This window comes from Vipera berus (genome assembly GCF_964194415.1).
Source record: "Vipera berus genome assembly, chromosome: 1".
Classification (NCBI taxonomy): Eukaryota; Metazoa; Chordata; class Lepidosauria; order Squamata; family Viperidae; genus Vipera; species Vipera berus.
This window is the reverse complement of record NC_138202.1, coordinates 270,629,553-270,656,276: the sequence shown is the minus strand read 5'-3', so window position 1 is coordinate 270,656,276 and position 26,724 is coordinate 270,629,553. Positions and strand designations below refer to the sequence as shown.

General features: G+C 34.9%; 1 protein-coding gene across 2 annotated transcripts; it reads right to left on the bottom strand.

Annotated features, from left to right (window-relative positions):
- Positions 1–1,157: 1,157 nt before the first annotated feature.
- Positions 1,158–26,724, bottom strand: VTA1 (vesicle trafficking 1). Of its 2 annotated transcripts, none has more exons than XM_081318699.1 (8): positions 26,509–26,724; positions 20,148–20,242; positions 16,037–16,164; positions 15,459–15,534; positions 11,616–11,724; positions 9,107–9,274; positions 7,634–7,714; positions 1,158–2,152 (listed from the first exon to the last, which is right to left on the bottom strand). In XM_081318699.1, the coding sequence occupies exons 1-8, from the start codon at positions 26,615–26,617 to the stop codon at positions 2,007–2,009; spliced, it is 912 nt and encodes a 303-aa protein (XP_081174825.1). In that variant the 5' UTR covers positions 26,618–26,724; the 3' UTR covers positions 1,158–2,006. The 2 variants fall into 2 exon arrangements, with proteins under 2 accessions (XP_081174825.1, XP_081174826.1); XM_081318700.1 differs by lacking the exon at positions 1,158–2,152 and adding an exon at positions 7,854–7,961 and having other exon boundaries at positions 7,636–7,714.

Sequence of the window (26,724 nt, the reverse complement as noted above, 5' to 3'; positions counted from 1 at the left end):
ATTCACATACAATTGTGCATCTTGCTTGTGCATGGTACTGGTGACCCAACTAGTCTCAGTAGAACTGGAAAGTTTAACTGAAGTACCTGAATACAAGCAGACTAACATGGGGGAACCTTACTATTGCCCCTTTCCAAAGTTCATGTTCAGATGTTTATAATACACGACTTACAATAGAATCCATTAAGCTTTTAAAGTGAGGTAAAAAAAAAGTTCTGTTAAAATCATGAAGATCAATAAAGGCAGGTAAATCCTCAAATCCATATTCACAATATTTTAAAATGACTTAAGAGCAGCAAACTTGAAATGTCCTGCTATTGATTTCCAATAATTTTGAATCCCATTGCAAATAACAGAAGCACCAGTTTTTAAGAATGCTTTTTTAAAAAAATCTCTGAAAAGCAAGAATTCATAGAAGCCCCGCAGTGAGAAATACATTTAAGGTAGCCCTTGAACAATATAGTAACATAAAACCAAAAGATTTTTGGTTTTTTTGGTATTTTTATTGCTATTACAAGGGTTTTTCTTTTTTAATGTGCAAGTGTGTACTTCTGTACTAGGCAGTTTGGTAGCAAAGGAAAAGATCACAGTATTTGCATTTAGCATGTAGTGTGAAAATTCAAAAGGAGTGCGCAAAGTGTTCACTGAACAAAAGAGTTCAGTGAAGAAAAGAGTTTTTTTGCCAAACGTAGCACCTGGAATGGTAGAAATGAGAGTTTTGTTTTAAGCTTAGTATAAACCTAACTTTTGGATTTGGACAACATTGCCCAAAGATAGGTTTTATTCTGAACTCAAAACAGCAGAATGTGTTCCTCATTCCATTAATTTATACAGGAAAAGTTAGGAAAGTCAGTGATTCAAACTTTGAAATAACCACTGTTTTTCAATCTGCCAAATTTGGGACCTAAAATAAATCTTGATATCTGAAAGACTATACCTTTATCTTAACATTGAACAACTTTTGTTACTTGTAGAACAAATGTTTTTGACATTTAAACAGTTTCTTCCACCTCCACCCAATTGAGTTGGTGGTGCACACTGTAAGGCAGAACTAAACTATTGTTTAAAAAAGAAAAGCAGAGGAAAAAAGGGAGGCATATCATATTTTGTACAAAATAACCATTTAAACTAAATCTATCAACAAAAACATATTTAATACTAAAATATTTTTATTTGTTAAAACATTTATGCATTTTAACATTAATAATTCAAACGCATACTTAAAGATTCCACAATATTTAATTAATAGTCTACAGTACAGCAGGAGTCAAACATTTTTATTTTTTTTAAATGATGGCAATAAATATCTAATTCCAGATATTTCTAATTTTGGTTATTTTATTAGTGTTAGAATGAATTGGGGGTGCTTTCAAAGTTCAAGGTATCTAGAGCTAGGCTTTACATTTCTGATGTACAGTTCCTTTATCCTCAAAACTGAAATGAAGCACGCAATAAAAAAAAAATTCACACACAAAATTACATTGCTTTAATGAGTACTGGAACCAGGAAACTTTACAATGGCTCTCCAGCAATATCATTAAAGCTAGCTATACCTTTCTAATTTAATTTGAAAGTTTCTCAGAAAATCCTTTCTGCCTTATTTGCTGCATTAGTTTTACTATATAGTGTCCCTCACCCCAATTGTCTGGACATTTCAATCGGAAGCATGTTGCATTTCAAACAATCTTCTAATAAATTCTAAAGACATATGCCATCAGAAGGCATTTCCCCCCTTTCCCTACCCCATCTTGTAAAAAGGACAGCACAGCCATGGGGGCTTTCTATAGTTCTGAGCACGGAGTGCCAGAATTGGTGTGTGCTGCATGCAAACCTGTCCCCAGATAGTTCTTATTCCTCTGTCAAAAAGAACGAGACAGACATAGAGGCTGTATTCTTATCAAAGAAATCAAAAGCTTTTGTGCAAATGCATTTTCCTGACAAGAGTTAAGAGTAACTGCCTGTTAAGTTTTTTTAGGTACAAATGATGAAGACAGCAGACAAAGGCATCATTCTCTGCCTGTCGTCAGTAACTTGAGGGCTTTCTCTAGATTCTGCACAGCAGTGCTCACATCTTCATACTGCAAAGCACTGCCAGCAAATTTGCAGTATTTCTGGGCCCTGGCAAAATCTTCGGGAGTCAAACGAATTTCCCCTATGAAAACAAAGACAAGTGACTAAGGTTCAGTTTCCATATATTACACACACATATTTATTTAACCACCTGAAATGGTTTGCTAAGATCAGTGAACAGAAAAGCTGTCTGAAGCTTAAAGTGTAACCCAATACTTTGAGAGAGATTTGCCCTTTATCTAAAGTCTTTAGAAGCTTCAGTAATCACGTTACAATCTGCACAAAAACAATCTGTATAAAAACAAAGACAATATCCTGTGTGTTAACCTTAGATTCTCCCTTTTTCCCCTCAATTCCGGAACGCAACTGAGGCCATTCATTGATTCTGCCTCTGTATAATTTGTTGAGATATGGGATCATCTCGTTACAAATTAATACCCATTCCCTAGTGGAAGAATCGAGCACTGTGACATTATATTTTTCCTGTCAGGTGAAAGAAAGGGCCAAACATGCATAAGATACCAATGCACTAGGAACTTAAAAACAGTAACTTTTAAAAACCCACATTTTGACTAAAATAGAATGAATAATGTCCTCATTTGTAATAAAACTATACAAGAGTATAGTTGTTAACCGTTATTTCAAATTTAATATACTCATACTATAGAAGTTAAAACAAATGATAGAAAAGTTCACGTTAAGTCTTTTTTACATGGCAATTCAATGGAAAGTACTGTCTGTATAATATTAATGAAATGAATAGTGCAGTTTCTGTTACAATCTTATTATCAACAAAAGCAAACAAATGCTGGTTACTATACAGCTAATATCGACTTCTTCATATGATCTGTTATTTTAAACACTGGGGATAGACAGAAATATGTTTACCATTCATGCTGATCAATCTGTATCTAACAAAGCCTGAGAGACATACTGTATTTATGCATTATTTAAAATAAAGTTTGTTTTGTTTTGCTATATTTCAAAGGAATGAGCCATATCATGTCAAAGTACATTATAAACACAAAAATCTAGTGTCCTATGTCAGAAGTTTTAGCTTTTTAAAATTTGAGTTTTGGTAACTCTCCAAGAAAAAGTCCATCTTCTGTTGATGGACTGACACTGCAAACAGCTCTGAACCAGGATAGCCTAGTACAGTGATAGCGAACCTTTTAGAGACTGAGTACCCCCAAACCGGCCTTGCCCCCATCCCACCCCACCTTATTCCTTTCCCCTGCCCACCCCGCCACCCGCCTGCCACAGATCGCCCAAGTAGCCTAGCATCGCCATGGCGGCCATGCCCTCTGCCTGTGCCCTGCAGCATCATCTGTGCATGACGGGGTGAGAGGGCAGAGTCTTGTCCCCACTGCCCAGCTGCTATGTCCTTGGCTGTGCTGCTCTACACGGGCCGTGCTCAGGGGTGACTCTCCTCCGGGGGGGCTGCTGGTGAGGAGTGGGCTGCGGGGGAGCCAACCGGGGTAACAGCGTGCATGCCCACAGAGAGGGCTCTGAGTGCCGCCTCTGGCACACGTGCCATAGGTTCACCACCACTGACTTAGTATTTCCATTTCAACAAAGCCTTAGGAGCCACAACACAGCATAATACATGCTTCAGAGGCAAGAATTTAATACTGTATATGGTAGGATTTTATACATATTTCTATATGCATTTATACATAATCTTTTCCTCATTTACAGTTATCATTGCAATGTTATCACAATTATGTATATGTGAAATTATATCCACTATAACATAACATTGATAAAGATAATTAATCATGTTTTTAATTTGTTTTATCTTTAACTAATTATTTCTTTTATTCATATCTCAAATTTATAACATAAAATTATCTTTTCTTTCTTTTAAATATTAGATGGTTTCCTTTAGCATCCTTTCCTTTTCCTTTCCTTTTCACACAGAGGATAAGGATAGGCTGTTTGTCACATGTCTTTTGGATGAAATTTTTAATCTAGTCCAATATTTTTTCCCCAATATTGTTAATCAATTGGCTAAATCTAATTTTAATCAATGTAGCCCTACCTAGAGGTTTTTTTTTAAAAAAAAACCTTGCAGCAAGTATCTTATTATTTATGAATTCACTTTGCATGTTCTATAAAAACACACACACTTCAAATAGATTTATTTCAACAGGAGTCAAGTGTGTATTTGCATAGAGCAGCAATTTCTTCAAAGAACATACCATGTCACAAAACTAGTTCCAATACAGTTGCTTAAATTTTCAATCTGTAACCTAACTTCCGTGACCTGATAAATGTATAAATCCACAAATAATTTTTAAGGTTTGGTAAATGGTGGCCTCCCTCTCTTTGAAAAACACAGCGTGAACATGTTACCTCAAAGACTGTCTCAAGGACATTTTGTTTTCTCATATTATGATGCCAAAAGAAACTTGAAAATCATTCTTTTAGAAAACAGCCAAGGCATCAGTCCAGTATTCAACTGATTTTCTGGAACAAAGCCTAAATTAACCAATCTAATCTTATTTTTACAGTATCTACTCTATTACATGCTCTGTTGGCAAAAAGCCTTATTTATTATTATTGAGGCCTACATCAAATATTATTAATGTGTATCAGGCAAAATTTTAGTAGTATACACTGTAGATATTTTTAATTACAACATTGGACAGAACTAAAATTCTGAAATGCCAAAAAAATTGACACACAGCCATGGCTTATGCTGCCTACAAGAAGCCGGACCTTTTTCAAGTAGAAAAATAATATTCATATAATGTTTATATTCATTTTAGTCAAGCTTTTATCAAATACACCTTTGTAATTAATGTTAAGTCACTTAACATTAAATAAATTTGTCTACAGAGCCATAAAATTGAAGTACCTTTGAAGTTCTATGTGAAATTTATTTGAAATTCTATGTAAAATTCTGTGTAGAAAGCATTTGCTTTGGTATCAATTTCCAGCTTAATATAATGAGTTTAATTTGAATATGTTGCCTGAGATTGTTAAATCTTTATGGATTTTTTTAAAAGAAAGAATCACTATCCTTTCTAAATGCAAAATTAACATATGTAAAATCTTTCTCAAAACACAAAAAGTTAACATACAGTGAGGGAAAAAATTATTTGATCCCTTGCTGATTTTGTACATTTGCCCACTGACAGTATATGTCCAATGATCAGTCTATAATTTTAATGATAGGTATATTTTAATAGTGAGACGCAGAATAACAGCAAATAAAGTTATAAATTGATTTGCATTTTAATGAATGAAAGAAGTATTTGACCCTTTCGCAAAACATGACTTAGTACTTGGTGGCAAAACCCTTGTTTGCAATCACAGAGGTCAAACGTTTCTTGTACTTGGCACCAGGTTTGCATACATCTCAGGAGGGATGTATGCAAACCTGGTCATTAAAGTTTCGAGACTCACATTTGGCAGCCCGAACCTTCAGCTCCTTTCACAGATTTTCTATGGGATTAAGGTCTGAAGACTGGCTAGCCCACAAGACCTTAATGTGCTTCTTCTTGAGCCACTCGTTTGTTGCCTTGGCCGTGTGTTTTGGGCTACCGTCATGCTGGAATACCCATCCACAACCCATTTTCAATGCCCTGGCTGAGGGAAGGAGGTTTCACCCAAGATTTGATGGAACATGGCTCTGTCCATCGTCCCTTTGATGCGGTGAAGTTGTCCTGACCCCTTAACAGAAAAAACACCCCCAAAGCATAATGTTTCCACCTCCATGTTTAACGGTGGGGATGGTGTTCTTGGGGTTACAGGCAACATTCCTCCTCCTCCAAACACGGTGAGTTGAGTTGATGCCAAAGAGGTTGATTTTGGTCTCATCTGACGACAACACTTTCACCCAGTTCACCTTTGAATCATTCAGATGTTCATTGGCAAACTTCAGATGGGCCTGTACATGTGCTTTCTTGAGCAGGGGGATTTTGCAGGTGCTGCAGGATTTCAGTCCTTCCCGGAGTAGTGTGTTACCAATTGTTTTCTTGTTGACTATGGTCCCAGTTGGCTTGAGATCATTGACAAGATCCTCCTGTGTAATTCTGGGCCGATTCCTCACCGTTCTCATGATCATTGAAATTCCACAAGGTGAGATCTTGCATGGAGCCCCAGACCGAGGAAATTGACAGTTATTATGTGTTTCTTCCATCTGTGAATAATCGCACCAACTGTTGTCACCTTATAACCAAGCTGTTTGGCAATAGACTTGTAGCTCATTCCAGCCTCGTGTAGGTCTACAATCTTGTCCCTGACATCCTTGGACAGCTCTTTGGTCTTGGCCATGCTGGAAAGTTTTTGATCTGATTGCTTCTGTGGACAGGTGCCTTTTATACAGGTAACAAGCTGAGATTAGAAGCACTCTCTTTAAGACAGTGCTCCTAATCTCAGCTTGTTATCTGTATAAAAGACACCCGAGAGCCAGAAATCTTGCTGACTGATATGGGATCAAATATTTATTTCACTCATTAAAATGCAATTCAATTTATAACTTTTTTGAAATGCATTTTTTTGGTTTTTTTATGCTGTTATTCTGTCTCTCACTGTTAAAATAAACATACCATTAAAATTATAGACTGATCATTTGTCAGTGGACAAATGTATAAAATTAGCAGGGGACCAAATAATTTTTCCCCTGACTGTAATTTATAGAGAAGACCACTTAGGAATTATTGCTCCTTGACCACTCAAATATACTACAGTGAGGTCTTTCTGAATTCTAGTGCTAGTATGTAGTAATGAAAAAATGGTAGTCACCCACTTGGAATCCTAGATTATCATTCTTTGGCCTAGATGATAAGTTCCTAGGGTGATTTATAGGTTATAATAATAAATATATGAAATGTTGAGATCACAATAGTCTGTGTTATATCTGCTACATGTTTTGATACCAATTGGCACTCAAGATGGCTGACAATATATTGCCTCAACATACTAATGGAACTCTTTTTCCAGCAATTATCAATTACAATCCTCTGTTAGAGACACCCAATTTCTATATTTTCCCCTTACTTTGGAATTATTGCTTCTGCACAGGTTCATATAATGTTATTCCTTATATACAAATACAGGACTACACTTTAAGTATTGTTTTAAATAGTACCAAAAGTGTGGTTTTTCTTTGTGGTCAGTATTAGAGGTGTGCAGAACATTTCCAAAGGGAACAATTTTTACTAAAAAATATTATGTGTGTTCAGACTGGGTTATTTCAGCTATTTTGGAAGTGTTTTCTGCTTGAAACAGAATGCTGAAATGGTGGAAAAAATCTGTTTTGAACTCAAAACACTTAGAATCATTGAAACAGTCCACTTTTAATAAACCTAACCTAATATTTTAAATGCAAAATGACAGCTTTGAACTTTATATACTTCACGTTTGACATGCTTTGAATCCAAATGTCTTGTGAATTCTGAAATATGTTTCTTGAATCTATGATTGTAAACATAGGTATGTTTTTCTTGGAGTACCTCCGTGGAATTCAGCAAGGATTATTTCAAACAAATTTATGGTTGTGTGCTGTAGCCAATTCTTTTCAATGATGCAAACTGTAGCAGGAAAACAAAGTTACCTGCAGGTTGGATATTATAAAGTGAAGGATCAACCAGGGAAACATTCTGAGGTGTGGGTTGAATTGTATTACTTGTTACTCCTATAAATAATAAAAAGAGAAAAAGAAATGTGCATATTTAAAAACATCGTATGTTTACCTTAAATAGAATGGAATCTTATGATTTCAGAATAATTTTTGAGAACTTTTAAACAGAAATTGGGAAGAATGTAATACTTACAGTATATAGCATTAATGTTTCATATCCATCAGCAATTTAGTTTCTAATAGTACAAAAACATGCCTAACTTGGTGCTTAATAGAATTTTCTGGTAACTGCATGCTAATTCTATTAAGAACAAAATGAGAGAAGAAATGATCTAGTAAGCAGGGTACTTTTATTCTCCCAAGAATGTAGCATCCCTCTCTCTGTTACTTAACTATGTTGAAAAAACACAAGAAGGAAATAATCAGAATCTTTATTTGATATGGCTTATGTTGATTTTTAAGCTATATATTTTGGGTTTTTTCTGTGTAAAGTTAATGCCACAATCCAAAATATAATGGAACTACTTAATTTTTTTAATATAGTGTCTTTCACTGCTTATTTGGACAACCTAATTTTACAGTGAATAAATGAGTGAAAAATAAGCAGAGTGTTTAATAGGCAAGTGAGCAAATTGTGATTTTAGAGAGAAAGATACTTAACATAACTTAATTGAATAGTATTTTAAGTTAAAAGTATTTATACTTTGTTGGTCACAGAGTTATACACAGGTGGTTGTTTAGTAACCATTCATTTAACCTATGAGTTCAAACCTATGACAGCACTGAATGGATGGTGGTTACAATTGTAATTATTGCTGGCGCATCATCCCTGCAGTCACGTGATAACAATGTGCAACTTTCCCTTCTGGCTTCCCATAAACAAAGTCAATGGAGAAATTGGTAGGATATCAGAAATTGTGATCAGATGAAGCCTTTGCTTAGCGACCTGCACGGCCTTTATTCAACAACAGTAAATGGGACTAATAGAACTGCCATCACTAAATGTTGCAGTCATATAGGTTTTTTTTTTACCTATGAACATGTCACTTGATGATGGAGCTTCCAGTCCCAAAAAGCACCATTAAATAAGGACTACCTGTAATGGAAGTAGTAGATCTCTTAATATGAATTGCTGAGGAGCACAAATGGGCGTACTGTAGGTTACATACCTTGCCATAGATTTCATACTATTGTATTTGCTTTTGATTATTCAGTATGAGAACACAGCAATTATCCCTCTATGGGCCTTTTGGTATAATTGGGCATCATTTTTTTCTTATCTTTTTAAACCAGCATGAATTTATAATAAATATTGCGGCCCTATTTCGGGTAGCTTCCTTTCACTGAAAAAATTCTAAGGAATAGTTTTCAATGTCTTATTACATAGGTTAACAAATCTAGGAAATGACAAACATGCACTACTAAATATATATATAGATGACTCACCTGTGCTATGGGGCACCTCTGCAGGAGTATTAGCAGGGGCATGAGCACCTGGTGGGATATGTATGCCACTGTAATTGCTATTGGGAATATTACTTGATTGAAAGGTAGATGATGGTTCTGATTCTTGGCTGGTTGGTGTTGGAGAACTGGTTTGTTCATTTTCATCATCTTGCAAATAAAAAACCAGAGACATGCTAATTTAAAAAAAAAATCAAAATTCAATGCACAAATAGCCTTTGTTTAGCAACTGCTTTATTTAATGACCATTTGTAGTTACAATAGTGATGATTAAGTAACTTTATGACCAATTCTTTAATTTATCAGCTTTACAGGTTTGTAAAGCAAGGGAAAGCTGAAATAAGATCATAAGAACAGCTGTGGTTTCATTTAGCGACTGTTTTGCTTAATGAGTGATCTGATCTGTGGTTGCTAAACAAGGACTACTTATAGCATTAATATCTGTGGATTAGCGTCTTCCAGCTTCACCTATTTTGGATAAGCACTGTGACGGTAACTAAAAGCGTCTTGGAATATTAGCTATTATGCTATAAGAATGTAGTAAATGTTTAGGATAAATTAACACTAAGACATACAGGATCAATGTTCAGTAGCTGTACTGACAACATCTAAAATTGACTATGGAAGAGCAACATTTTTAGAGTCATCTCTGATGAAATGGATGGCACATAAATTTAATGAAAATAAATAAATAAATTGCTCTGTTGGCACAATAATGCTAAGATTTGAACGGAAAATGTCCATGCTCTGATTTCAGCACAAGAAAACTGCTTGTTCCTTTTACCCCTATGTGTATTCGCTTCAGAAATTACTTTTCTGCATAACAGCTTCTCCTATTATTCTCCATTATAATTCTCACGACCTTGTTACTCAATCATGAATATCAGTGGGTCTAATATTGTAAGTCTTACTGATTTTCAAGAATAATACTTTCAGAAAACACAGTGATGTCTAAAAGTTAGCTCATTCTAGTTTCTTTTTAGTTTCAAGAGAAGGAAGAAACTGAGCAAGCTGAAAGGAATGGGGGAAGTCTTCCAGTACATTTAAACAATACTGCTTTTCTTTCTGAAAAGCACAAAGCAAGAACTATGAATTCTTCAGATATTCTGGAATACAAATATTTCCATATGAAATTTGGCACGATAACACCCTAAACTTTGTGGGTCACATATCACATAAAATAGATCTTTAAGAACATAATTTAAAACCATGTACTTATTTTTAAGCTACAAAATTAGTATAGTAAATATACCATGAGCTAGATATTCATTCTACCCAATCAATAAATTTATTATGTATTATCTTATTTATTTTTTAATTATGAAATAAAGCAAATATTTTAAAATATTGGTTTCTAAGCAATGATATATGATAAACCATATTGCTATAACTGGTGATTTCTCAAATCACTACTATGCATTTAACACATAAACAGACGCACAATATGTTTTGTTGTTATTGTTGAATGTCAAATTTTATTTCAAGCCGACTCAAGCAAAGAACTCTCTCTCCCCCAAGCTCACTCACCCAGCAAAACACAGCTAGGACTAACTGGAGGAAAAAATTTATTAGCATAAAAATAATGGATGCATAAAATGCTATCCTCCTCAATGCTAACGTTGTAAAAATTACTTGTAATTGCTTTTATTCATATCAATGCCTTTATATTTATTAGCCACAATTGGAACATGGCTGCAATGTTATTTTGAAACCTCTCCAAGGTAAGACGAACTTAAAACAGATGATAATACAGTTGAGGGAAGTTCATAGAAGAAATTCTGAATATCTCTTATATGACATACATACCCAATGGCAAGAATTTGTAACAGATTTTGACAGCCTAAGTCTATAAATTGTTGCAACCAAATGTTAAGTAATGACCATGCCACTGGGGTTAAATGTCAGGCACTTAAGATGTAAATAAATAAATCCCCCATAGCTTCTATGAGAGTAAAAAATATACTTTTACCCATATTTCATTTTGCCCCAGAAAGCTGTTTTTTATTCACCAATAAAGTTTCAACCACAGATCTAAAAAGTGCCCAGAAAAAATAAATTCTTAAGTAATATTCACATATTTGTTTCAGTGTCCTTAAGATATACAATAAATATGGAAATTTGAACTGTTACATAAAATATTTATTTATGGATGAGTATGGTTTCACGCTCATTCATAAATAAGAACTTATTTGAAAACCAGCTGACAAATTACATATGCTAACCCAATGTTGTAAGCAGAGATATATTCACCCAAGGAGTAGTGTTTTCTGAATTTCAAAAAGTAGAAAAAGAAAGCTGAGTTGGTTGATTAATATATGCTAATATAACTGTGTGAGGGACAATTACCATTTCAACTTTTTAGAGTACCTTGACAAAATGAGTCTGACAGATTGAGAAATGATGAGAAAAAATTATAAAAGACAGACTTCTATCACATTAAATATATTTTGTATACTATTTAGTTTTTTGAAAACATTAACTGTAATGTTACCATCTTCTTCTTCCATTCCAACAGGTCCAGATTGTGGAGTTTCTCCATTTTTTAGACAGTTATGAATATATGCTGCCTTCCACCGGGCATATTTCCTGTGCTGCACATTCTAGAAAGTTAATGGAGAATTTATAATTTAAATTTGTTCATGTCTTAGATTGGGTAAGTTCAAAATTGAAAAGCAAAATAGAAGAGTTTTATACAAATTTAATAATTACATAAATATTTTTTAAAAATTAAATTGCATATATTTTTACTTAATTCTGCTATGTTTGTTCCCTGGAAAATAAGAACTGCAATATGAACTTTTACTGGTCTTCTAATTCACTTTTTTACAAGTTTATAGTGTGAGTAGGAAACCTAGCCCAATGGATAGATACAGCCATCTTAGATGAATTTTTTGTCTACCACTGTATCTATTTCCTGATGATCCATGTACTATATATCTGCCTCAATTGAAAAAGTTGTAAAATGGATAAAATGCTCAGGGAACTTCTTCATGTGGGGAATGGGGGATATGGGCAAAGTACAGCTGATGGTTTGCCTAGCACATCCTGGAAGCCATCCTAATCAAGAAGGCATACAGTGAAATGCTGTTCTGTCAACAATAAGGGAATAATGACTTTTGCCTCTATTCTGCATAGGGATAGAAATACATGGGGAGCTACTGCTTCATATCTCCTCCTGCATAGAAAAATGATGACAAGAGAGTAGGGCATCCACTGTATCATCTGGCCCATTAGGGAAGGTATTTATGAGGTAACTTTAGTATCATTAATTTCTAGGCCTACAGTTTCAGCCTACAACCCTAAAATTCCAACATGGGCATTATTAAAAACAATTTCAAAATCTGCATAATAGAATAGAAAGTATTCCATCACATTTGCTTTGAACAACCCTTCAAATCTATACACTCTGACTTATTCCTTGAAGAGAGACTGTTAGCCCTCAAAACATGTTCGTTGCAGAGGGAGTACAAAAAGCATACTGAAGGGTTATTTGCACTTCTTTCAGCAGAAGCTTTTTAAATCAATTTTTACTTAAATAAAAATGGGATGGTGTCAAGAGTTAGCTACAGGCTGGATTTTCGTCTTTACTAAATATTTGGGAAAAAGATAATTGATAGAAGTATTGTGAATTTTATAGGAGAAAGCCTTGAAGCAAGCAATTTTTTAGTCAGTCCTTAGTAATATGCAATTCCTTTTGGCTCAATAATTTCTTTCAGATCATTTCAGGCTTCCAACAATAAAACTATTGTGAAGCTATTATTTTTCTTTCGTGCAGTTTTTTTTTTAACCAGGTAGCAACCCAACTGCTTTATAGTTTTCTATAATTTTTTACTATTCAGAAAGTGGTACTTTCCTAAGTAAATTTTCAACAGGAAACAGTCACAATAACAGGAATGCAGCCCAGTTCTTACGGATGCTAGGTTATTTATTCTTTGGAACATTTGTGATTGCTGAGGAGAGAAGGTCATAACTTTGAATCTCAACAGGAATAATCTGTCTTGCCTCAAGAGTGGCATTCAATAAAAAAATCTAGCATGTCTATACAATATTTTTTAAATGCCAAGAATATAGTGTAGTATAGTTTCAAAAAAAAGTTAAGATATATCCTCATTCCTTTGTCTACCAGAGAAATATAATGAGCCTGGACAGACCATTCAATTTCTGTGGTTTTTGTCAAGTACATGATATGTGAACTGAAAATGAACTTATCAAATCTTACAAGCTGTGTTTTTATTCTAAATTTCAAGGAATTTATGTTTCTTGCTTCTGGGAGATGAGTTTAATATACGTATCATTTTTGTATGTTTTTATTCTAAAATTATTTTTGAAATCTGCCTATATTAGCTTCATGAATTTTTGAGATGGCTTTTCATCTTATACAGTTCCTTCAGTTTTAATCACCAACAGCTAAGTGCAAAAGAATGGAACTCCTTGTTAAAATTTGTTCTTTAGCATATCCAGTCAAATCTCCTGCATACTTAAGCAAAATAAATTGACAGGCAAGCTGGCATGCAAAATTTGAAGTAGTTTTTTTTATAATAGTTTCTACTTTCTTCTTTTGTTTGGCATATCTAATTCTAATCCAATGCAGCCAAAACCTAATATCTGTATAAATAATTTCTTAATATTTATTTTATTTATTTATTTTATTTTATTAAATTTATATACCGCCCTATTCCCGGAGGACTCAGGGCGGTGTACAGGGAAAATTAAAACAAACAGACAAAAATTAAGATCAGATTAAAACAATTAATTAAATAAAGTCCCCGAAATTTAAAACTAAAACCCAATAAAAATATAATAAATATATAATATAATAAACTATATCTCTTTTATTTAAAAAGAGAGATGGTTTAACAGGTGACTATTGCATAATTTCTTTGTAGCCAATGTAATCTCCCAACCATAATGCTACTTATTTTTTTAAAAAATCAAGTTAAAAAGGCATATGGGGTATGCTTTGATACATTTTTAGGTTGTCCTCAATTTATGATTGTTTAATGATGGTTTGAAATTACAAAGACTATGGAATATGTGCTTTAAGGGATGTAAAGCATTTGTGGCCATTGAAAAACATCTCACACATACAACCCCCACAGATACAAAATCATGATCTAGGTCAGGCATGTCAAATTGCTGGCCCACGGGCCGGAGGCGTCATCCTAAAACCACGCGTACCCCATTGCCGGCAATGGGAAAAAAGTCACGATATGTCGTGCGATGTCATGAGTTTAACATGCCTGATCTAGGTGCTTGGGATAGCTGGTTGCGAAATGCCCTGTGATCTCACGAAATCCATTTGCAATCTTCTCTGCTTATTTCCCAAGAAAGTTGGTGGGATTATAGTCATTGGGCAAAGCAGTCACATGATGTCTCATTTAGAATAGAATAGAGCTGGAAGGGACCTTGGAGGTCTTCTAGTCCAGCCCCTTGCTCAAGCAAGAGAACCTATACCATTTCAGAAAAATGGCTGTCTAGTCTCTTCTTAAAAACCTTCAGCGTTCACCACTTCTGGAGGCAGGTTGTTCCACTGATTAATTGTTCTAACTGTCAGGAAATTTCTCCTTAGTTCTAGGTTGCTTCTTTCTTTGATTAATTTCCGTCCATTGCTTCTTGTCCTGCTTTCAGGTACTTTGGAGAATAGCTTGACTCCCTCTTCTTTGTGGTAGCCCCTGAGATATTGGAACACTGCTATCATGTCACCCCTCACCCTTCTCTTCATTAAACTACACATACCCAATTCCAGCAACTGTTCCTTTATATGTTTTAGCCTCCAGTCCCCTAATCATCTTTGTTGCTCTTTAATGACTGCTTTGCTCAACAACCAAGCTGTGGTCATACATTGAAGATTACCTGTAGTAATCATAATAAAAAGGATGTGTCTATTTGTACTGTCCAGTTTTCCTTTTTTGATTCTACTGTAATAATTATTTGTCAGTGTATTCTTATTTAGAAGTTGGAATAGGATCATACACTGTCGGTGAGTCACTCTCTTCTTGCAGGGAAATCTCCCATCATGTTTTGTTCTATTCTGTGATTTCCGTTGCCCCTTTTTGGAGTATACTAATTCTGGTTAGACATTTAAAAACTGGCCATACTGTAATATTCCATAGCTTTGTTCTAATCTATATAAACAATGATAATGTATTTCATTGACAATGCCTCTTCATAGAGGATTCCTGAAATTGATTTTTCCAAAGCCCAAAGAAAAGTTTTCTTATAATTAATATGTAACACTTGTAACAGGATAGTTAAATACAAATTTAAGATAATTAAAATGTTAAACATTGTTTTCTTTGTCCATGTTTTATGATATATAACACCTTTTACTTACCTCGTCTGTTAGTTCTCCAAATACCGTCAGGACATCTATTAGAAGACTTGCAGTATAAAAGGATTTAATCATATTTCTGAGAAAAAATATTTTTTTTAGAATGGGAATAAAAATTAAAAAATAAACATAACTAGACAAGCAAAAAAACTGTTACATTAAACTCACACCCAAGGTCAGAACTGAGAACATTTCCAAGTTACATTATTGTTTAACCATTCATTCTAGTAGTTTTTCAGAGTTTTATGCAACATGCAAATTTTTATATATTTATTTGCATCCCACCTTTATTATATTTACAACTTACTCAAGACAGCGAACATATCCAATATGCCTTCCTCCTCATATTTTCCCAACCACAATAACCCTGTGAGGTGGATTGGGCTAAGAGAAAGTGACTGGTTCAAAGTCACCCAGTTGGTTTTCCTGGCTAAGGTGAGATTTGTACTCACACCCTCCTGCTTTCTAGTCTGGTGCTTTAACCACTAGCCAAGCTGGCTCTTTATTTAGATCACATTTAGGCTGCACTGCTTCAATAGCTCAATTATTATGTGCAATATGTATTTTCCTTTGCTACTTACTTGTGAAACTGACCAGCACGATCTTCATTATCAGCATAAAGAAACATTTTCAATGCATAATTCTCCACATGGGCACAACCAACTATTTCCTGAGTAATTGCTTCATTATCGCCAAACTCTTTCTTCATCTAAAAAATAAATAAATACACAATTTAGCTGGTTATTTATCAGGCCCCATATTGTAACCACAGGAGCAAATCGGGATTTCTGCTTCTCAAGTTGGGTTGTAAACTTTACTTTTGTCAACAGGGAGAATACATTTTGTTCTTGACAGTGCAACTTGACAAGTTAGATTTTACTTCTTCTTATGCTTTAGAAACAGAGGTTATAAATTATAGTAATTATAAAAAAAATTCCAAGTCTTTTGTTTTCCAAATTCTTCATACTGTAATTAAAACAAACTGAAGATCTCAAACTGGCTTCTTGTCTTCTCACTGACACGGGTGAATAACATGCATGTAGGATGAGCAAGGGAAATAACTAACTCAAGCAAACTTGTATGAGCATGTTGAAAATAACTTTTAAAAGTACATTTTTACATAAGGTCATTTCCTTCCTCTGTCCACTTTTTCAATCTTAAATAGCAATAACTCTTAGACTTATATACTACTTCATAGTGTTTTACAGTCCTCTCTAAGTGGTTTACAATGTTAACAAATTGCTCCCAAACAATCTGGGTCCTCATTTCACTGACTTTGGAAGGATGCAAGGCTGAGTTGACCTTTTTTTTTAATTTTTTTTTCTTTTTTATATTTTTAATTTTTTATTTAAAGAGTTTTACAGAATTACAATACATCCCCAAATTCCCCCCTCCCCAAACCACCCCACTTCCCCCCCCCCACTTCCCAGAGCTAAATACAGGGTTATAGTTATAATAATCATATTCTAAATAAGGATTATCCATAATATAAAATTAACCAAGTTCATAATGTGCCTTAACTCCCCTTTAACATAGATACATACAAAATACTAAGACTAAAATCAATAACAATATCCCTCTAAAATCTACTCATAAGCTAAATGGAACTTTTTAGTCCCATATTTATTCTGAATATAATCTATCCATCTCCTCCAAACTGAAATATATCTTTCCTGTGAATGATCTTTCAAATAAGCAGAAATCTTAGACATTTCTGCAAGATTCGAAACTTTAAACACCCATTCTTCTATAGTAGGCAAACTATCCTTCTTCCAATATTGTCCCACCAGTAACCGTGCTGCTGTTATCATATTCAACATCAAATTGGTTTCTTTAACATCACAATCTACAACAATACCCAATAAAAACAATTGCAGAGAAAACTTTATCTTTCTCTTAAAAATCTTTTGAATGTTCCACCAAATTTTAATCCAAAAAGCTTTTATATTTCTACAAGTCCACCACATATGAAAATAGGTGGCTTCTAAACTACCACATCTCCAACATTTAGACTGTAAGTTAGGATACATGTTAGACAACTTCTTGGGATCCAGATGCCATCTATAAAACATTTTATAAAAATTTTCTCTTAAATTTTGAGCCTGAGTAAATTTAATATTTCTGACCCAAATTATCTCCCAAGTATCCAGAGGAATTGGTTCCTGAATATTTTGTGCCCACTTTATCATACAATCTTTAACTAATTCCATTTCCGAGTCCAATTCAATTAAAACATTATATATCCTCTTTATATGTGCACAATTTAAATCTCTAATTTGTTTTACTAAATTTTGATCTGTAATTGTGATGCCAACCTTTTGATCTGACTTCCACCTAGCTTTCAATTGAGTATATTGAAACCAAGAGTAACTTATATTTTCTTGTCTTAACTCATCTAATGAATTAAGTTGACAATCATTCCCTTCCAATCTAAGTAATTGCTTATAGGAGACCATATCCAAACTCACTCCCATAGATATGCCCTCTATCGCGTGTCCAGGAATTCCCCAGATCGGTATTTTATAATTTAACTTATAATAATACTTTTTCCAGACATGCAACAAAGCACTTCTAAGGATATGAGATTTAAAAGCCCTATCCACCTTATCATAAAGCAAATATGCATGCCATCCATATACCAAATCCCAACCCTCAAGATGAAGTATTCTCTTATTAGTTAAATTAAGCCAGTCACTAATCCACGTCAAGGCCACCGCACCATAATACAATTTCAAATTCGGCGCCTTAAGTCCCCCTCTTTCCCTAGCATCTTGTAAAATCTTAAATTTAACTCTTGGTTTTTTCCCCGCCCAAATAAATTTATTAATACCCTTCTGCCATTGATCAAGGTTGGCATCCTTTTTCAATATAGGTATCATTTGAAACAAAAAAAGAAACTTTGGCAGAACATTCATTTTAACAACTGCAATTCTTCCCAATAAAGATAATTGTAGTTTTTTTCCAATTATTTAAATCCCTTTGCATCTTCAACCATAGTGTTTCATAATTATTCTTATATAATTTTACATTTGAGGCTGCAATATACACTCCTAAATATTTAACCTTTTTCACTATTTCAAAACCTGTTAATTTAGTTAACATATCCCTCTCACTCAGAGAGGCTGAGTTGACCTTGAGCTGCTCAGAGTGAGCAGTGAGTTAGCCTGCAGCATTGCATTCTAACCACTGAGTCACCACGGCATGACAACTTACCTTCCCACTCTGCCCTAATAAGATAAGTATGAAGATTCAACAATATTTAATTCATAACCTAATTCATGCCAATGAATGCAATAGAACTATATAGTTACCTCTTGTAGAGCAGCATGAAACATTTAATATAAATAAATGTTTAATTAAACGGAGAGTTGATTGCTAATTTAATTGGGCCAAAGACCTGAAGAATTACAGGAATGCTTAGTCAAGCAGTCTAATACAATTCAAAGAGCTGTTTTCAAAGATGTTACAGAATACAGGGAGCTTCAGGTTTCTTGATGAAATCAGTAAAATAGATAATACTATACAGTTACAACAGGTGGATGCTAGGTTGCTGAATAGTGCCACTATTGGGATTTGGGAAAGCCGCAGTTTATCCTTACAAAATAATATCATGAACATATATGCTCCCTTCACATTTGTTATGATGCCAAAAAGATTGCAAAAAAAAAAGAGGGGAGATGACTTAGTTCAGCTTTTAAAAATGTAGAAGTCAGAAAGCTGTATAACACTGATGGTGCTGGTAGCATATGAAAGTCCAATTTAAATCACACTCTACTGCTCCTAATTAATAGATCAGGAATGTCTATACACACACCTACACCCACACCCACTCTACTCTTCAATTTTATAACTCAAACAATTGTAAAAAAAATACGGACATCAAAATCAACAATGTTATTGGATTGTGTAGGCAGCAAAATCCACAGGAGGGCAGAATGTTGCTGGAAGGACAGAAATGTAACTGCTAGACTCAAGTCTGCAAAAAGATGTTGAAATCCATGTTATCAATGCCTTGTTAAACTCCAAAACCAAAAATGTTACTTATTTGCCTGTCATCTGAGAGTAGGCCTTCAGTTTCCTTATTTATCCCATAAATATCAAATCCAGAATACGTAAGAAATTCTAAACACAAAATTGGTCAATTCCTTAAGATTGGTAATGTTTTGCATAGAACTTGCAACTGGTAAAGATTTTATATTTGGCCCAAACTCACACATGTACACTTCCAAAACTGATCATGAAAAACTTTTATAATTAACACAGCTCAGATTTTATAATTCTGAAGGTAATTCCACATAAAAAACATTGCTAGATTCAATTCCAGATATAATGTGTTATACATTCAGCTATTCCTTCAATGCAATGGGAATTAGTGATGCACACAAGTATGTTATGATTTCAAATGTTTAGCCAGTATCACCATGGTGAGATGGGTAGATATATAAATCTAACAAAAAATAAATAAATATTCATTAGACCAATTTACACATATTTTTCTGGAATGGGAAGTTTCCAAATACTGTAGGAAATTGCTTTCACTGGCAAATCACAAACTCATTTCATTTTCATCCATATGAAGTAGCAAGGGATGGAAATGGTTCTTTTCAAAATAAATACTATGTAATTAAGAACAAATATATTGCAACTTCAGTCATGTTTTTATTATTACCAATAACATAACAAGGAACTTACAGCTTCAAGCTGATCCATTAGTTTGCATAAGAATTTACGACATTCTGGGTTTTTACTGTCAATCTTCATACCTGTCTGCATAGCATACAAACGACCTGTAAAAATAAAAAGAGTCAATGAAGACTTCAGGGAATTTCCTATTGACCTTAGGTTACATACTGTCCAAACTACTGCCAATGAAGTCAAGTCCTTTGAGATAGGCAAAGTCTAAGAACCACTTGAATTTCTGGAAGAGTCTTTGTTGCTATTATGTTACACCATAAAGCCTGTAAAGAGTGCTATAATAATTCTCCAGGTGTCTCTTTTGTAATAGCCTTATTGTCTACCCCAAGAGTAGGCAACCTTGGCTCTTTTATGATTCGTGGACTTCAACTCCCAGAATTCCTGAGCCAGCCATGTTGGCTTAGGAATTCTGGGAGTTGAAGTCCACGAGTCATAAAAGAGCCAAGGTTGCCTACCCCTGGTATGTTGCCAGGGCTTGCTAGATATTTCATCACAACTGTTGAAAAACACTGCTAGATACAATGTGCAGAATTTATTAATACCAAAGCCTTGTTTGCATTTAAATCTGACATAAAGCCTATAAACATGGAAGAATTTGAAAGCAGTATTTTTAACTCTTGAATTATAACTTGTTTCCACAACCGATTCCTGTACTGTATTACAAACAGCTTTGGAAGGACAAGATTTTAAAAACTTTCCATGTTATAGGAAGGTATATACAGCATATGGACAAATATAGTCTTAAACCCCCTAGTTTTTTATGGCAGAGAGACTTGCACTCTTCCTACATTTACCCATGGTCTTCTTGGCCATGTTTCCATGCTATATTAAAGGTTACACTATTTATTTTTTTATTTCTATTTTAATCCCATTTATATCCCGCCCTTCTCCGAAGACTCAGGGCGGCTTACAATTTAAGCACAAATCAATGTGCTTAGCAATAGCCTTCATTCTATGCATATTTTATTTATTTTATTTTAATTCCATTTATATCCCGCCCTTCTCCGAAGACTCAGGGCAGCTTGCAAGCTTAGCAGTAGCCTTCATATGCCTGCTTATTAGGGCTTTCGCCCCCCCCTAAGCGGCATTATTACAAAGTCAGCTTATTGCCCCCAACAATCTGGGTCCTCATAACATAACATAACTCAATTATGTTTTGTTTCTGACAACAGCATGTCCATAAAATGACTATGCCCAAATCCAAACAATATGTATTTTAATTAATTAAACACTTTATTATGTTTGTTTATCCTGCCTTTTTCATAGATAATTCAAGGCAACAAACAGACCTAATATCCTGCCTCCTATTGTTTCTCACAACAACAACCCTTTGAGGTGGGCTGGGCTGGGAAAAAATGACTGGCCTCAACTCTCTCAGCTGGTTTCCCTGCCTATGTGAGTCCATGAAATCACAATCTCTGAGTTTCTAGACCAGCAATTTATCTGACTAAACAAAATTAATCAGTTGAACTGTATTAGTAATAAACCCCTAAGCACGGATGTGTTAAAAGAAATTGTGAAGTGGCGTACATTGTCATACCATGTGTTATCCCTGACTCATGTTTTTAAATTTTTGAATATAATACAGCTTTCACTACAGCTTCATTTGACGAACATCTCAAAACAAGTAGTATAAAAGCTGTGATTGATATAAAAACTAGGTCTAAGGTAATAATTGTATTTTTAAGGATGTAACAAATTATCATTTTTAGTAATATGAACTATTGATAGCACTTAAGTGTGAAAACTTGTTCCAATGTGAATATTGCTGTCTTAGAACATCTTCAATAATTTAAATAGTACCTTTCAAAAATTGACTGAAGATCACACATTTCAATTTTCTTGAGAATAAATTGAAAATAAAAATCTATTGGAATCACACTGGTAAATGAAAGTCTAAATTGGATTTAATCCAAAAAACAGAATACAATCTACAATTTTGCTTGGAATATTTATAGATTTGCCACTATGTGTGCAAAAGCTGAGAGATTTAATTTACAATTAAACTTTAACTGAACCATTTTTATTCTGTAGCAGGAAAAGAATACAATTCTCAGATACAAACCAATCCATAAAAAGAGATAAAAATTATAAACATATACAAAAATCATATGAAATACTTAAGATTCTTTAGCTTCTGTTGGATTGCAAGTTCATCTAAAACCAGCTCTGTGTATTTTTTCCCCTCCCAAATAGTTGTGTGCAGCTCAATTGTATATGACTGCAAATTTTTAATACATATTGGCCACAGGCTAAATTCTAAAAAAAGTTCAGTATCACGAGAATTAAAATGTCTTTAATATGAGACAACTCATTTGTGAAACTGATAGGTTTTATGTGAGGGAAATAAAGGAGAAATGAAAGAGAAGACAGGTGTTTGTGCTGGGATCAAAAAGCATAAATCTATGAATTTTATTTTACTAAATATAAATGAGAATAATGACTCCTATTTCACTTTTAACCACATTCAAAATACTCTAATTGCAAAGTCTTTCTATTCAGTTTATAAAAAAATGTGCCCATTTTATTTTTAAATTGAACCAGTGTAAGTATTTCACTGAAAAATCTTGGGAGTTCTGAAACACATAAACAAGGAGTTGGCAACTGCACACAACCACAAGCTATTCATCTTTGCTTATATTTTATTGGATGCTCACAAGGGTGTTTGCTTTATTTTCACTTATTTCATTTATTCTTTCACCAGCTGTCTCTTACTTGCCAATAAAATAAGAAATGTGTGATATAATCAGAAAGTAGAAAATAAAATTCCCCACAGTCCTACATTCATTTATTTCCTATTAAAGGTAAAGGTAAAGGTTCCCCCGCACATGCGTGCTAGTCGTTTCTGACTCTAGGGGCCGGTGCTCATCTCCGTTTCAAAGCCGAAGAGCCAGCGCTTGTCCGAGGATGTCTCCCTGGTCATGTGGCCGGCATGACTAGACGCCAAAGGCGCACGGAACGCTGTTACCTTCCCACCGGCTGCAAGAAATTGCAGCTTCCTGCAATAACTCCAGCAAAGCTGCAAAAAACTGCGCTACTCGGAACATCTTACATTTTAAGGAGACACCTGGTTGATACCTAGGATGCTGGCAGCAACCCATGTCAACCATTAGTGCCAGTCAATTTGAATGTTCAGTTGACTGAGTTTCATGTTTAATGAATAAAAGTTATATAATAATAATAATGTAGTTTTAATAAACAGCAGAGCAGTGTTGCACTGATGCAAGACCTGAAGTATATCTTCCAAATAATTGTTGAAGTGTATAGCTCTAAAATAAATATTAGAAATTATAAAGTACAGAAAAACAAGCTGTTCTCTAAAAGCAAAAGATTACTTTATGAATCAGCTCTTTCCGAGTTAGACCTTTCACAAAATATATGTAATCAAAATTTTGAAAGCTTAAAATATATCAGGAAAAATGGTCAGAACTTAACAGCGTAAGAGTTATTGTTTTCATCCTGCCTTTATGTGTTATTCTTTCTATTTGATTTGTTCAGAGAATGCACAGTAAAACACTATACAAGAGACAAAACCAAAAACCTGTTATTACACAGGCTCAGTCAGAAGGCCTACCATCTTGAACACTTTTATTTATTCAACTTATATGACACCCCACCCCCCCCCCCCATCTCAAAAATTGTATCTGGGCAGCTAACAGAAAATAAAAGTAAGATTAAACATAATAAAAACAACAAATAGCACATATAAGATCCAAAGATAAAGCCAACGAACGTCATCAATATAGCCAAGATATGGGTTCAACCACACAACCCAGTTCCCAAGCTCAGCAATCAACCCAGGTCTTCAAAGCCTTATGAAAAACCAATAGAATTAAGGAAAGGATAATCTCTGGGGCAATAATATTCCAGAAGGCAAGTGCTATTACATAAAAGGCTCTCCTCCAGGTACCCACCAGAGCCAGCACTTGGCTCTCCTGATGGATCTCCCAGAACAGGTAGTCAAAGCTGGGGAGAGATGGTCCCACTAGTAATCTAGTCCCCATTCTATGAAGGCTTATAGGCCACTAACAGCATCTTGAATTGAACTTGGAAGCCTACTGGCAACTAATGCAGCTTATGGAGTAGAGGTGTTACATGCACTGAATGAAAGGTGCCCATAACTGCCTGTGCCACTGTATTCTGAACCACTGACGATGCTTTTAGATGCTCTTGAAAGGCAGCCCCATGTAGAATGTATTGGAAGATGATCAAGGCATGAGTCACAGTGAGCACAATAGCATTTCTGTTTAGGCATTTCCCTGAGGTAACAGATTCACCATAATTGCTTAAACAGTATGTAAACATCTGACTATTAGCAAAGAAAATTTTTGTTTACTGTTTTAGAAAAAAAAAAGGAAAGAAACTTTCTTCTGACAAGAACAATATAACATGCCACACTCAAGAAGGCTTTAGGGAACAATCTTCTGGAATGAAAAAAAATGACAGTAAAGAATGTTTTTAAAGTAGACCACAAGGAAAGAGATAAAAAAAGAGAAACTAATTTGATTTTTCAGATTGAATCATTAACTTGTCCTCGCATGCATATCACCAAAGTCCAGAATGCATTTATTTAGGACAAATGTTTAGAATTCTATAACCCTTGATTCTGGGTGCAATAAGGTTCTATTTAAAAGTCAAGTCCCTTGTGAGCCGAGCTCGACTTCTGATGGCTGCACAAACATGTTATTCAAACCAAAACAATAAATAAGCTTCCAAGAATATGCTTAGCCATCTAAATATGCATAACATAGCCAGGCCTAAATTGTATCAATAGATTTGAATAGTCAAATAGATTTTACTATAGGTTGACTTTTCCTGTTCACTCCTCTTTCAGGCAATCTTATTTAACAATGGACACTTAGGAAAGATTTTGGAGAGGATGGTTGAAGGCTGCAAACTGGTGACTATCCAGTTCTAATACATTTTTTTCAGATCGAATCAGTGATATATTTTTTTGGTCATCATATGCACATCACCAAAATAGAATACATTTTATTTAGAAATGTTTAGAATTAATAGCCTTTGGTTCTAGATACAATATGGAAGTACTTTTAAGTCAAGTCTCCCATGAGCTGATTTTGACTTCTGATGGCTACACAGACATGCCCATATTATTTTCTTGGTGGAAATATGAAAGGGTTTGCCACTGCCTTCTTCAGATTTGTTTTTAGTTCTTAATCTAGTCTATAGCCTTGATATTCCTGGAGGGTCTTTCGCCCAAATATTATCGTTATAACTTTGCTTAACTCTCAAGTCTAGAATCCTACCCACTATCTATTTATACTTTTGTGGGGGTGAACTTATTGAGCCCAGTAGTAGTTTCAAAGTGACTCTTAATTTTTAAAAACCTGTTTTATTATAAATATAATAATTTATTGGAGTCTACACAGGGCAATTGAAGTCAAATAAGCTCACTATACTCTCTTACATGCTATCTTCTCAGATTTCATCTTTTTGATGATAAAAAAACAAGGGAATGCGAGATAAATAAGAATTATTTTTGGCAGGTTCACACTATATACTCTTTGACCAAGTAACTATAGCTATTTAGTCATCTGCAACATTTAAGTGTTTGGCAAAGCTTATTTAAGGCAGGGAATCAATAGTGATGCTTCTAAATATGGTGCAACATCTGCAATAACATGGACTACTTTTAGCATTAATTTTCAGAGTCCAAGCACAGAAAATGGAAAGTAGTGCTAAAGAACAGCACTAAGACAGCTGAACAAAGAGGAACATGGTTAATATCATACATGTATGCTCTTTTTTAAAAAACCAACATTTGCATTTGACTACACTTCCTGCCAAATTACTTATTTTGTGTTCACCAACTTTTTACTGGGAAACCTTGTTAAATTCATGCCATGCTTTGGAGAGTTCGAAATGCTTCATTCACACACACACACACACACCCCCGAGTGTCAAGCCTGCCCTTCTCTGCATTCAGCCCCCAAAGAAGGATCACTCAGACCTAATTAGTTTTGGGTGTGTGTGTGTCGAAGACCTCCAGGGAACACCAAGGCCATTGCCTCAACTTTCCAGAAGAAGCCCTACGGAGAACCATGCCCTGCACTGTCACCAAGAGAACTTCATAGACTCCATGAAGTTACCAAGGGTCAAAAGTAGGTTTTAGTCAAACACCTTGGGGGGGGGGGTCTGGGATCCCCTCACCCATGGAATCGAAGATCTCTTGTCCCCCAGCTAAGGCTTCTCTTCCCGCCCTAAAGATAGTAGGTCTGCGCAATAATGACAAGGGGAAGGGTCGTTCCCGGGTTTTTTTTGGGGGGGGGAAATAAGACTCTCACGGAGAACGTCAGCGGGGGCTTCGCCGACTGTCATCCCCTCTCCCCTAACTTACAATAATAAGCTACCACAGGTTCACGCTTGTCCAGCTCCTGCGCGGTTCTCAGGAAGTGTTGGATGGGCTTGAATTGTGGCGGTAACGGTGGGAGTCCCACGGCAGCCATGGCTCTATAGATTCACTTCGAGGAAGGCAGGCAACTCAGTAAAGGAAACAGCCGCCCCTACCCCTGGTTCCTTCTGCTATTAGACTACTACTGTTCAAGCACTTCCG